The sequence below is a fragment of the Fistularia commersonii genome, chromosome 7 (assembly GCF_037954325.1).
Source record: "Fistularia commersonii isolate RoL2024-O1a breed Wild chromosome 7, RoL_Fcom_v1.0, whole genome shotgun sequence".
Taxonomy (NCBI): Eukaryota; Metazoa; Chordata; class Actinopteri; order Syngnathiformes; family Fistulariidae; genus Fistularia; species Fistularia commersonii.
This window is the reverse complement of record NC_141290.1, coordinates 4,269,152-4,282,399: the sequence shown is the minus strand read 5'-3', so window position 1 is coordinate 4,282,399 and position 13,248 is coordinate 4,269,152. Positions and strand designations below refer to the sequence as shown.

At 43.4% G+C, this 13,248-nt stretch overlaps 1 protein-coding gene across 1 annotated transcript in view; it reads right to left on the bottom strand.

Moving 5' to 3' along the window:
* Nucleotides 1-13,248, bottom strand: part of lrrk2 (leucine-rich repeat kinase 2) — a 38,733-nt gene that overhangs the window by 17,190 nt on the left and 8,295 nt on the right. Inside the window, exons 7-18 of the mRNA XM_086149242.1 lie at nucleotides 10,757-10,888; nucleotides 9,083-9,202; nucleotides 8,481-8,641; nucleotides 8,323-8,402; nucleotides 8,018-8,124; nucleotides 7,770-7,899; nucleotides 6,631-6,755; nucleotides 5,248-5,375; nucleotides 3,604-3,748; nucleotides 1,878-2,017; nucleotides 1,600-1,728; nucleotides 324-494 (exon numbers count right to left, since the gene is read on the bottom strand). Of these exons, the coding sequence (XP_086005368.1) occupies nucleotides 324-494; nucleotides 1,600-1,728; nucleotides 1,878-2,017; nucleotides 3,604-3,748; nucleotides 5,248-5,375; nucleotides 6,631-6,755; nucleotides 7,770-7,899; nucleotides 8,018-8,124; nucleotides 8,323-8,402; nucleotides 8,481-8,641; nucleotides 9,083-9,202; nucleotides 10,757-10,888 (1,568 nt within the window). The remainder of the gene's footprint in view (nucleotides 1-323; nucleotides 495-1,599; nucleotides 1,729-1,877; nucleotides 2,018-3,603; nucleotides 3,749-5,247; nucleotides 5,376-6,630; nucleotides 6,756-7,769; nucleotides 7,900-8,017; nucleotides 8,125-8,322; nucleotides 8,403-8,480; nucleotides 8,642-9,082; nucleotides 9,203-10,756; nucleotides 10,889-13,248) is intronic.

Sequence of the window (13,248 nt, the reverse complement as noted above, 5' to 3'; positions counted from 1 at the left end):
GCGTAATTGCATTTGAACCGGAAGAAATGTTCAATTCGATTCAGAGATGGACTGATTAGAGGCTATTGGTCAAAGGTTAAAGGTCCAAGCAAGCTCCAAGGCAATGCTCTGTGGTCTAGCCTGACAACACTGAAAATCGGCGCACCGATTCGTTACTTTTCCCATTTGTAAATTGTATTTTTCTGTCTTTCATTACAGGTTCTCAGCACCTTCAACTCTGGTTTAAGATATTTGAGTGGTTTAGCTGTTTGGGCATCGCATCAGCCATGAAGCTGACGTGTGTTCTTCAATTAATTCCCCCCTCCCTTTCCCTTCCCCCCGACCTGGCAGATGAGAGACTCCGTCTTGGTCTTCTTGTTGATATCGGCACCGAGCTCGATCAGGCACTCGGCCATTGCCGTGTCGCCATCCTCGCAGGCCTTCTCCAGCATGCTGTAGTGGAGCTCTGGGTCGCACCACATTTTGGAAAGGGCCAGGCACAGAGACTTGCGCAACTGAGAGGAAGAAGAGGAGGGAAGCCGGAAAGATGGTCTAGTTAAGTCAGTTTATTAGATTGTCCTGGAAGCACCCCTCCCGCTTGGCCTTTCAGGGAAAAAAATCTTCAAGAAGGTAAGAGGAGAATCTCAACAGAGTGTGTGTAGTGTGTGTGCTCCTGTATGGCCCCCTTTGTGCGTGACACTCCTCTGCGGGCGATGAAACGGCATGCATGTGTGACAGAGGGGGAGAACTGATAACACAACAATTCCCAAAGCAGAAATTACATTTATGGCTGCAAATTGAGGAAGGGAGGCAATAAAATATGATTGGATGATTGAATTTTCAAGGGTGCCGACGGTGTTTACAGTCTGGTGATGGGAAAGCAGAGGGCGACGGACCCCAGGGTTTTCATACACAGCTGCACTTGGATCGCTATCTTTTCTTTTTTTTTTTTACATCTGGCTGTGAATTAAAGGGCCGAAAGATCTGCCTTACCACAAATCAATATCTGCCTCTGAGTCATGTCAACATGACCCTTTGTATTGTCACTCAACTGTTTTAATTCCTGAATCAGTTGTTCCTGGCTTTTCTGTGAAAAAAAACAAACAACTAAACTCAAAAGACAACTCTATGATGATGATGCCTGCTGGTTTAAAAATGCCAAGAAATCAGCCATTTTGTTCCTCTGAAGAAATAAAACAAACCGTTGTTTAAGGGTTTTTGGACATGAAAGGAAAGTGGAGAACCCGGAGGAAACACACGCAGACACGGGGCGTGGGAGAACTTGTAAACTCAAATTTACACTTCCATATAAATACAAAATCCCAAACGCACATTTTATGGTCAGACAGAACTGAACGCTTAGTAGCAGTTAGCAGTTCTAACAGCCATAAATCTATATCAGTCAAACTTCTGTCAGGGGGCTTTTTAATGGTTCTGGACACTGAAGTGAGCGCTGCATCTTCCTATTCGGAAAAGGATGAGGATAAACTAATATCCAATAATGAAATTCAGCCTGGAAATGGGCTATTTTTATGTGCGCTGTGAGTGTTTAATAAAAAAATAACGGCCCAGTTTTGATGACACTAATAACCCCCACCCTTCCACTACAATCCCACTCACCGGGTTTTTGCTCTGGTCCGGCATTTCCTCCCTAAGGTGCTGGAAAATCTGCCGGTCAAAGTCTTCCTTCTGCAGCTCGGCGGCTGCTCCCGAGCAAGCGTCCAGCATCCTCAGAGCCACCTGGAAACACTGCAGGACACACACACACAAACACACACACACACCAGGACAGTAACCACTTCAGGTTCAGCAAGAAAGCCGTTTTGGTTCGAAGGTCTGTGTTGACATTTTCCTTTTGACATTGAAAGGCTGCTCCTCTTTGGAAATGTTGCAGTTACCTTGAGAAGCATCTCTGCATCCTCTCTGTACTGGACAAGCGAGGCGACCAGGACAGAGGCCAGCACGGGCACTATCATTCTGGAGAGCTTCTTCTTGGACACAAGGTGGCTGAGCAGGGTAAGGCCCCAGTAGTGTATTTCTGGAGGACAAATAGGGAGAGTGAGGAGCCTGAAATTAATGAAATAATGTCTTCAGTTTGAATTTTTCAATTTAAAGAGAGAGGACGTTGGGTATTTTCAGGATACAGGCGTCTTTTATTCTGTATTCTCTTGCAATATCACGTCCTGGATTTATTACAGAAAGGTCTCTTTATGCAATAAGACTCCACTGCTATTATGTAGCTGCATCTAGACACATCATCTTTCATAACTCGTCGTTCCTTAGAGGCCAAATATTCATGAATTGTCCAAACTTTCAGACAACATATTTTGACACACAAACATTGACCAGACCTGATCCCAGAAAATCTTTACAAATTCTGTTGAAAGAATGAGGACGTTTTCTGAGAGGCTTCTAAAGCACAGGTGGAAACGGGGGGAGGGTGGAACTGATGATCTCCCTGATTGCACATCTTCAAGGGTCTGTCGTGTCAACAGGCTCCTGAATTTTGACATGGTTTATCATAATTTCCCCCGGAGGACAAGAATTTAAATAACCCACCTGGTAAAACATGTATGTCAACTAAATCCATGCATTCTATTTTCCTCAGAAACAGCAACTAGTAACGATCAACTATTCTGTATGAAGTGATGTGTTGCTTGGTTGTCTTAACATGGATGTGTACAAAATTGCTAACAAACAAAATTTATTTTGTTTCCTTCATACAATGGATAAATGGAGACCAATTCTGAGTTTTGGCCTCAGGATTCAGAGTCAAATAAGAACTGATTCTAAAAGGTGGATTTTCGTCACTCATTCGCAGAATTATGGCATCATTTAGGCATCATTTAGGCAGTACCGCCACCCGGCCAGTAGGTGGGGCTGTAACAGTGACTCAGTCGTTCACGCTCACGCTGCACAGTAAGCGAGTCCCTGGTTGGATTTTACAGGAAACCCTTTCTGTGTGGCGTCTCCATGTTATCTCTGTGTCTGCTTCCTTTTTTTCAAGGTTCTCTGGTTTCCTTCACAGTTAAAAAATGTTCCTTGGAGACCCTGAATTGCCCAAGGTGAATGGCAGTATGTCTCCATATGATGTTTGAATGAATGAGTGAATGTTTTCTTGCTCTATATGTGGCCCTCTGATTGACCAGTCCAGGATGTGACCCACCTCTCACCCTATGACAGCTGGGCTAGGATCCAGCACCCCTTGCCCTCTCAAGTGCAGGCTTAGCGGGATAGCATAATGGATGAATGAATGAAATCTTCTACAATGTCTAAACAACTTAACTTCTGGCCAGTTTCATGTCATCACATTCCTCTGTCTCTCGCTCCTCCCACCATTATCACAAGTATTGCCTTGTGCAGCTTAAGGGAAAATATAAAACTGTGGAACCTGTGATAAAGAAAATATATAAAATGCCAGAAGACCAAAAAGAAGAAGTTGTTGTTATAGAGCAGCTCGTTTTTCATTCATATGTTCATTGCCCCACCAATTACTCAAGGGCTTGGATTTGGAGAAACCAAGCTCATCTATGGGGGCAATCCTAGGCCCGGTGGCGACGGCCCAGTCACTGCTGACTGAAAGTTGATTTTCACAGAAACAGAAGAGTTTGGTACTTAGCTTACCCTGCTCCCGTGGGAACATTTGTAGTGTGTGCAATACAGTGTCTATCGCCCCTTGCTGGCAGAGCAGGTCCACAGCCCCAGAGCAGTCGGCCAGAGAGGAGAGGACCTTCAGGCCGCTCCTCTGGATCCTCGGGCAGCTGATGAACTGCAGACGGACACAGGCGGTGAATGAAGGTCATAAAAAAAAAAAAACTAATGGAAACAGAATTCTTGAAATTATAGGATCTGTGGCTTCTAGCTAAGATGTTATTCTCTCTGCGGTTAAAAATTGTAGCTGTCGTCTTTCCATGTGTGTTTTTGTTTTGGACAGTTTATCTAACTATTCAAACGGGAGGGGGGAGAGGAACAATAAAATAAAAACCTCATGGTGCTGAAAAAAAAAAAAAGTGAAATGAGTCATTTATACAAAGTCAGCTGGCGCACTCTAAGAAATGTTTTTACATCCAACCAGTGTTAGCGCTAAACAGATGAAGTGGTTAATTCATGACATGAAGGAGGCCGAAAGACCTGTCTCTTCTTGTTCTCTTCAAGATAATCCCAGCATTTTTTTTTCCAATAATATTTTTTCTAAATGTACAATGCTTAGAGCTGGCGGGTGTGTATGCCGATTCTTTAAAAGTTTATTTTAACAATTCTCTACTGCTTATCCTGCAACCAGGACCATGGGGAGGAGGGGGGGCGAGAGCCAATCCCAAGTGATAATGAAGTGAAAGGTGCGGTTTGACGTGTCAATCGCAGAGGCCAGATACAGAGACAAAATCATTTGCTATCTCAGTTAAACATCAAATGGAGACATATAACCATCACTGTTCCCTCTTCGCTGCGCGTTTGCGCAATCACGCACTGCTCCAGCGTTCTCTGCGCACAGCAAATCTATTGCAAAATAAAATCCAAACTGAATTGTAAATAAAATAAATGTGTTTAATTTATTTACAGTTCAGCTTTGTTGTACTCGGAGAATGCCGGAGCAGTGCGTGATTCAAAAAGCCGCGTGCGGCTTAGAGGGAACAGTGATAACCATTAAACCTCTCATTCACGTCATACATAGACGCAGAACCACTCACTCCTTCATTCACATAGACATACAACTGCTCACTATTTCATGAAAATGTCAAATATCATTCACTCACTCATTCACACATCCTATGGAGACAAACAGGCATTCACTCCATTCAAACGTGAAAAAGACATAAAATCTCCTTCATTCACACATTATATGGAGACATACAGGGGGCGGTGTGGCTCAGGGGGTTAGACCGGTTGTCCTTGAAATGAACATTTCTGGTTTTATTGTCATGCACCTTCTAGCCAGTTGAAGTATTGAGCGAGACACTGGACCCCGAAATGCTACTCATTAACTGCCTTCTGCTCATGGTTCATCCATGATGGGGTATATGCAGTAGTCAAATTTCACTGATCTTGTGCTGTATGTATTAATGAAGGTATCTTTACCTATACAACCATTCACTCTCATTCACGTCATATAGAGACATACAACATTCAGTTTTTGTAAAGCGTCTTCTTCTCCATTGTATTCTTCTACCCTGATCTATCAGACACCATCTTGATTAAACAGCCCACTCGAAGGTTTACATGTGTTTTGACATTTTTTTTTTTTAAAGGTATGTCAGGCCAGACGCGCACCCTGTTCAGAGCTTCCAGGTAGACGGTGTGAGCTCCTTCCACCACGCACTGGTTCTTCAGGACCTTCAGCGACACGTCGGCCATGTCGGGGTCTCCGACTGAGATGCCGTGCTCCCGCAGGCTTCTGTCTGGGGATTGAAACGCAAGACAAAAGCGGAAACAAACTTAGGGGGCCTAAAAAGCATGGATGGGGTAACTGCATCACTTTGGTAATTACATTTTGAGCATGGACAAGACATCCCCCATTCACCCCCCATTCAACGCCCCATTCATGCTGTGGCGTTGGATTTGCCAGGATATTCACACACTGAGCAGGACAGTCATGCCTTTGTACTCACTTGAAATACTACATGTACTTTGAGTGTTCCCCCCAGCAGCACCCGCCGGCGTGCTCTCCACTAATCACCGACTGAAGCACGGGGGGACGTTCACAAGTATCCATAGTCACTTTTGAAACAATTCAATATCTTGGATTTGACTGTTTTACTCACACTTCCTTCCAATAAAAAAATTGAAAGGTACTTTATGAATATATAAACAAGTACCAATTGTGGAATTTATGGTGTTGAAAATACTTCTGACAGTAAGGCTGTTGTCCTCTATGGGAACACTTGTTCTTGATGATGATTATTAACGTTGTTTTCATGGCAAGCACGGTTCTTAATCAAGTTCATGATATTCTTATATGATCATCTTTTTTCTTTTTTTTTTCATTCGAATGGAAATTATGGATTGAGAAGTCAACACACACACACACACACACACACACACACACACACACACACGGCGGAGTGTGCTGCACGACTTCATCGTGAATTTGTATGGCCAACAATGGGCTCTGACACAAGGACAGAGATAGCTCGCTCATGTGGAGGAGAATGTAGGTCAACCACAGATCTAAGGTGAGGAGAATCTCCGCTGCAGTGCTAGACCCTCGAGATTCCACCTCGGGATCTGGGTGGATATGTGGGTTGTGCAAGACAATTATAAAAAGTAGACCATTACATGACTACTAATAGTACTTGTGATAAAAAAGAATACAGAGGTGAAGAAATATGAATGTCAAGCATTTGCGGGTATCACCGTTATAACCAACCAATTTAAACAGACCCATTAGAAAAATTAAACAGTGACCTAGTGATGCCACGCTGAACTTGACTTCCGAGGCCAAGTGACATCTCCTCATCATTGCATACTATTTGCCATGAATGTTTGCCCAAACAAGCATGCGAATTCTTGAGTTACGGCCAAGCTCTGGTCATGGCGACTGCAAATTGGCGAGCAGCAAACCCGAATTGGACCATCTTTATCATCTGAACTTTACCGCCAAAAAAGGATGTGAGTAACTTAAGATGGAGAACCATGGCAGTCTTCGGAGCCCACCTGGACAGAGGAAGACCAGGCTGGCCTGCAGCGCCTCCTGCTGCACCTCCAGCTGGAAGTTGTGGATCTTCATGGCACTGAGGATCTGACTCATGGCCATGTTTAGTTCGTCCAGGCTGGCCGTCCTGCCAAGACACGAGGCATCTTAGTGAGTTTCCAGTAGACAGGAATGTGAAGCCAATGATGGTCTTTGTGTTATATCATAATAATGCAGAACATTGTTTTACAAGAGACATCAAGATAAATCCAGTGTCCCATCTGTTCATTCACTACTCAATGCTTTTATTTGCCCTGGGAAAATAAGTTATCTGGCCTTCAAAGGCAAAAAAAAAATCTATTCAATCGGATTTTACTTTTGGCAATCTCCCTCAACTATTCTTCTCTCAGTCCTCCCACCCTTCAATCATGTCCTTTCATCAATGCACATTGTAAACTTATCTTCTCCCAAGTCCCTGGGCACCCTTATCTCAAAGGTTCCCGGAGGGTGCCTGTCTGCCATTAGCACGTAAATGTTAGCGCTACAGTTATTATTAGTATGAGATAATTTTTGCCTCCAAACCTACTCCTAGTCTCTCTCCCTATTTCTCTACACCAGCTGGTCGAGGCAGAAGGCCACCTGCATTAAGCTGGGAACAGCCAGGGATTTCTGGCAGCTATTTCCTCACCGCTCTTGTCAAGTGCTTGCTTATGGGGGACTGTTGGGTTTCTGTAATTATTTTTTATTGTGTGGTCCAGACCTGCTCTACATGGAAAGTGTCATCAGACAACTGTGTTGTGGTTTTAATTAAAAAAAAAAAAAAAAAAAAAATCCTACTTTGTTGTACATGCAAATTTAAAAGTAAAGACAGCATAGAAAATAGAAAGTATTTTGTTATGATTCAGAGAGATAACAGGAAAAAATGTAACTCAATTATTCCACTAAACAACAAAAAAATTACAACTAAAACCCAGATTAAACAGTACAGTATTTGTTGTTTAACTGTAATGCATGCTAATATATTAGTCAAACAAATACAGATTATATCAAAATAAAGCATTCACACAACACAAAGTGGAGTGGATGCAGGGGATTTTTTTTCCATTATATTGTTTCATATATAATTTCATTATAGACTTTTTCAAGCTCTATTCTGCCTCACCTTCCCTGGAAGAGGAGGCTGAGCAGTGTGCAGGCGCTGGCCGAGACCTCGGGCGACGCAGAGTGCCTCTTCATCATCTCCACCAGGTTGACATGGAGGCCACTGGACAGCAGCAGGGATCGCATTTTACCTGCAGGGGGAATATTTAAGGCGCAGGTGAGCGAGCAGGGGATTCTCAAACTTTGAGGCGGGAAGGGTCCAAGGGTGTGTGTGTGTGTGTATTTCAGTGTGAGGTGCTGGGGACTCGCCGTTGTGCATGATGAGCATAGCGATGGCGCTGGTAGCAGCATTGAACACTCTGGGGGAGGAGGAGTGGAGCAGCATGGCAGCCATCAGCTGCCTGTGAACTGGAGTCCTGGAGACAACCGCACAAACATGCTGAGCCCTCACCGGGAAAACTCGTGTGACATTTAAATATACAGACAAAAACAGTAAATCGACTGGGTGGAGGAATGGGAGCGTAAATGTTTGTTAACATGCCAACCTTTTTCAACAAAATCAGCTGATAATACTGTCAATTCCATATGTTGTGGCTTGCATTTTGGTCGCTCACCTCTCCTCCTGGTCCTCCTCTGAATGGTTCCCTCCGGCGCCATGCAATAGCAGATTGTGAATAGCCCAGCTGGCGGCTTCCTGTGGTGGTTATGGTGTTTAAGTCCTGGATTTCACGTCAGATCACGAATCGATCTGCTAGCGGATGTTGGGACTGACCTGGACGGCTGGTTCAGCAGCATGGAGGTCCAGCGCCGTGCAGCAGTCCTCCATCCAGCCGAGACCCATGTCCTCCACTTCTTCCCGGCCCCGGTTCTCCTCTTCCTCCCCATCCTCGAGCCCCTGTTCAGCTACGGCTTTGTTCTGCACCACTGTTGCAGCTGCAAGAGGGAAGTAGCACTAGACGACTTCATCGGATTCAACAAATATCTTATTTGATTTTTTTTTGTTGTTTTTTCTACCTCTCTGGCTTCAACTTGGACAGCAAAATATGAATTTCAGTGCACATGCAAACACGTTTCATGACAGTGCATATGATAATCCCTTTGAATTTTTGAATCTTGAATCAATCCTAGGTAAGGCACTATCCTCCTTGACTTGATATTGCTTAAGAGAGATGTACTGGCTCATCAGAGATGTACAGGCCATTCATCTTTGCGCCTGTGTTTTTTTGGTGTTACACTGGGATGTGTGTGTAAGTAGAAAATGAAAATATGAAAATGAAAATATAAAGGACAAGCCATGATTCTACTGACTCTGTTACAAAATAGTATTGGGTGAAATACAGTATAGTGTGTGTGTGTTTGTGCTTGTGTCCTCACTGAGGTCAGCTAGGCAGGAGAGTGCAGCAGCCTGCAGCACAGCGTTGTCAGGGAAAGTCTGACAGGCCCTCAGCATCACCCTCTGGGCACCATTCATCACCAAGATGTTGTAGTAGCTCTCTGCGCAAAAACAGTCTCAATCAGGTCAATCCACTGGGACAAACAATGCCAGTATAAATCCTCACAGCAGTGCCTGGAAAGATAGGCGTGATTTTTTCTTCAAACAGCACACTCCTTCCTGACCCCCCTCTGCTGTTGCTGGCCTTTTTCAGTGACTTCTAAATCCCAGCTCAGTCAATGCCCAGTGAAAACCTTCAATAACTTCTCAGGTTGCTGTAAATTTGCCTCAGATATTTTAAAAATGACTGGGTATGACAAGGGAATTGGATCAGAATGGTGTAAGTCAGAGGAAGCTGGGAGAAGTCGTGTTGAAAAGAATGGGCTTTCCTCTTTTGTTTTCAGATTTTCTTTTTTTCTCCAGTCTTTCCGGTATTGACGCCCCTCTTGGCAGGTCTATTGTTTTTTGTGTATACGCGTGTGCGTGCGTGTGTGTGTGTGTGTGCGTGCGAGACAACACAAGTTCACGCTATGTGATCTTCAACTACGAACGCAAAAATGCAAGCAAAAAATAATTATTAAAACAAAAAGCCTGTAAATTTCTTTCACTACAAATTAATTTATTTTTGTAAGGTGTGAGGAAGCAGATCAAACTAAAATCCCAACATTGAAAATAGAACTAAAACACTTACTCATAAATGGATTGGGGCTCGGACTCTTAACGCTTTCATTTTGAGCACCATAATTAGTAACAGAAAAAAATGATGAGGGAGATGCAACGCCGCTGTTTGAAGGGAAACTTTAATACAGGAAACTTCTAGATGGAAGATTTGGCAGAAATGCTGTTCTTTACTCTTTATGCAGGTTATGAGTTTGCAAATCACAGGAGCGTCTTCACCCTCTGTTAGCCCCACAACGCGAAACATGCTGGCGCTAGCGCAGGTTGGTAATGTTTGGAAGTGGAAAATACCGGCATTATTAGTCTAAGCCAGCAGAGCGTCGCCACTCAACACTCGACCACATGTCAGGGGTCAAATCCAAAAAGATAATGTTCGAGTCCACGTTGGACAAATTATCCGTTCCACTGGTGGGATGGATCGCTGTGGACTGTAGACCAATCTCTCCTCTGTGGTAGAAGATAAGGGCTTACAGGAAGCGCTGCAGATCAATTCAGCTGATGACAATTACCAACTACCATGGAGAAAGACAATGTAAAAACAAATCCCGCAGCTGTGCGAGGACGAAGGGGAAGTAGATGGCTCATTATGGAGAGAGACAGATGCATCATCTATTGGTCTGGTGTGAAAAACACAACGCCGAGGTTTAAGCTCATGCATATTCATTCATTCAATGTTTTTTCTTGTGTCAAACATTTAAATGCAATTAATTTTAACAAACTTCTCACAAAGTGTGTAATCTATCTATCTATCTATTTATCACCTTAATGAAGCAGAAAGTAATTATCTTGAAAATCAGCCAGAGGCTCAAAATTTTGATGAAATTACGGTAACAGAAAAGAAGAAAATAAACAAATAAAATTGAAGCTCGAGACACAACTAGAATCACACAAACTGAGAAAATATCTGTAAAAAAAATATTTTTGGATGTGGGCCTCACCTGATGTGAACCTCCTGAAGAGGCTGCAAGCAGTCTCCTGCAACTCCTCAACTTCCGGGTAGGCGTCCATGGCGGCGATGAGCATGCAGTAGCAGCGAGTGCCTCCCGACATCAGCACTTCCACATTGCTGCCTGGGGAGGGGGACGCAGGAAATCAAGGTCAAACGGGAACAAATTGGAGTGGAACGGGGAACACAAACTGAGTTTTGTAGTTGTCACGAAGAGAGGAGGAAATGGTAAGGGGACTGTTTGTTAGACTGTACCTCTGACAGAATTTTGGATTTATGTAACGTTGGGAGGACAGTGTTTTGGAAAGTAAGAAGAGAATGATCAAAATAATCAACAACAACAACAACCCACCACTGAAAGGAGTTCACAAAGCTAGCAGTGATTTGTAAAAATAGCTTGGAAGCAGAAATCCCCACAACCACCAACACTCAATAACCATGACAGAAACCAACATCTGTGAAAAATAGAGATTGGAAGTGGAAAGAAATGTTAATGACGGAAAAGTCGCCACGTCAACTTTTCCGACTGTTTTCTCGTGGAGCGTCAAAGAAATCCTCTCGCTGATCAGAAATCCACCTCGTCTGCATTGTGTTCACAATGCATTTCTGTTCACAATGGGACGTATCTACCCTGACATCTATTGATTCACGTTCTAAAAAGAGCGAGATCACTGCTGGTCCCCGAATAGCAACCCTTTAATTTCCATCCTGACAAATCTGATTTTGTGACAAAAACAAAACCTTCTCCAAAATGCCCACCAAGCAGTATTCTAACCAATTTCGACATCCATGTTTTTTATGTTGCAGGCGACACCTTCTGGGGACTCCCTGACAGCTGACGGATATTTTCCTGAAACTGAACGGATGTTCAGATTCCTCCCACATTCCAAAAATATGCAGTAGGTTAATTGCATGCTTCTTATCCCTTCGCATCCCTCACCACACGATAGGCTGAATAAATATATTTTAATGTGTATTTATAGGCGTCCTACTCTTATCTCTTCTCACTTGTACAGCGATTTGATGGTTAAGTGCTCTATGAATAGATTTATCATTATTAATTTGTTTTTGAATTATCACTCATTATCTTGCAGTCAGGGTGGCAGGGCTGTCGGAGCCTATGCCAGCTGTCATTGGGTGAGAGGTGGGATTCACCCAGGGCCACACATATGAGACAAATCACCAATCACTCTTACACGCACACATTTAAATTCTCTATTGAATCTCATTTAATTTTTGGACTGTGGGAGGAAAACGGAAAACCCGGGGGAAACCCAAGCAGACATGGGAAGATGATTGAGATGCTACACGGAAAGGCCTCCTGTTGATATTCAAACAGGGACTTCCTGTGAGGCAACAGTGTTAACCACTGTCCCACCATGCCATCCTGTTATGATATTATAAATGCCCATCTCTCAATCTATTCGTCTACAACTTCCTATAGCAATAGCGGTACTGGCTCAAAAACTCCAGAATCAGAATAAACTCCAGTATTAGTGCCTCAATTTTTCTGGACCCCCCCTCAGTTCCTCTGTAGCCCGGCAAATTTAACCAAGGGTGATGAGAATGCGGCTTCCTGCCAGAGGCAATAATCCCATCTGATTTCTGACAGAACACATCATCCGCCATGTCCATAAATTATCGAATAATTGAAATGAATTAGATAAAAGATATGACACTCCACACACAGACAAACTTTTGTGTAGAAATTTCCCAAATTGCTTGATTTTACAGACATTTTGTGTGGATGTCAGCTGAGCGGAGACAATGCACCAGTGAGGGCTGCCGTATTTTGCAGCAAACTAAAATATTGCTGTTTGGTGGCCCGATTATTGATTGTGTTGCCACGGCAGCAGTTGCACACCATCTGGAGCTAATCTATATTTATCCTCGATATTACAGAATGGACGCCTGCGGCTGGTGTGCAGGCGGAAGCCAGGCTGTCATCGTGAAGCAGTAACTTGAATGAGAGCTGTTTCAAATAACACCAGAAAAACGTATTATCCAGACAGTCCCGATAACACATGGGGACATTCCTGCACTCTGATAATTGCATTTCTTGTTCCAACATGCAAAAATAAATCTTCACAGAAAAAAAAACCAACATCAGATCTTGAACTTTATTATCTCTTACACAACCACGTGCACGGACAACAAGTGAGTGTTTATTCCACCCCGCCAGAATATACAGTATGTATGTCACAGTCAGGACGGATTCCATGAAAACACCAAGTGTTCTACAAACAGCTGCCTAGACTCCTGGCCTCAAAAACATACCACCCAGTGACACACATAACTCTATACGGTTCCAGGTTTAATTTGGAGGAGACTATGTTACCAAAAAAAAACAACAAAAATATGCAGGGAAGGGGGTGAAGCTGATATGGAGGTCCAATCCAGAGATTTGATAAATCTCAAATTGGAAAAAAATTAATATGAACCGGATACAGAACTACAACCAAGAACCAAAAGATCTACAGAAAT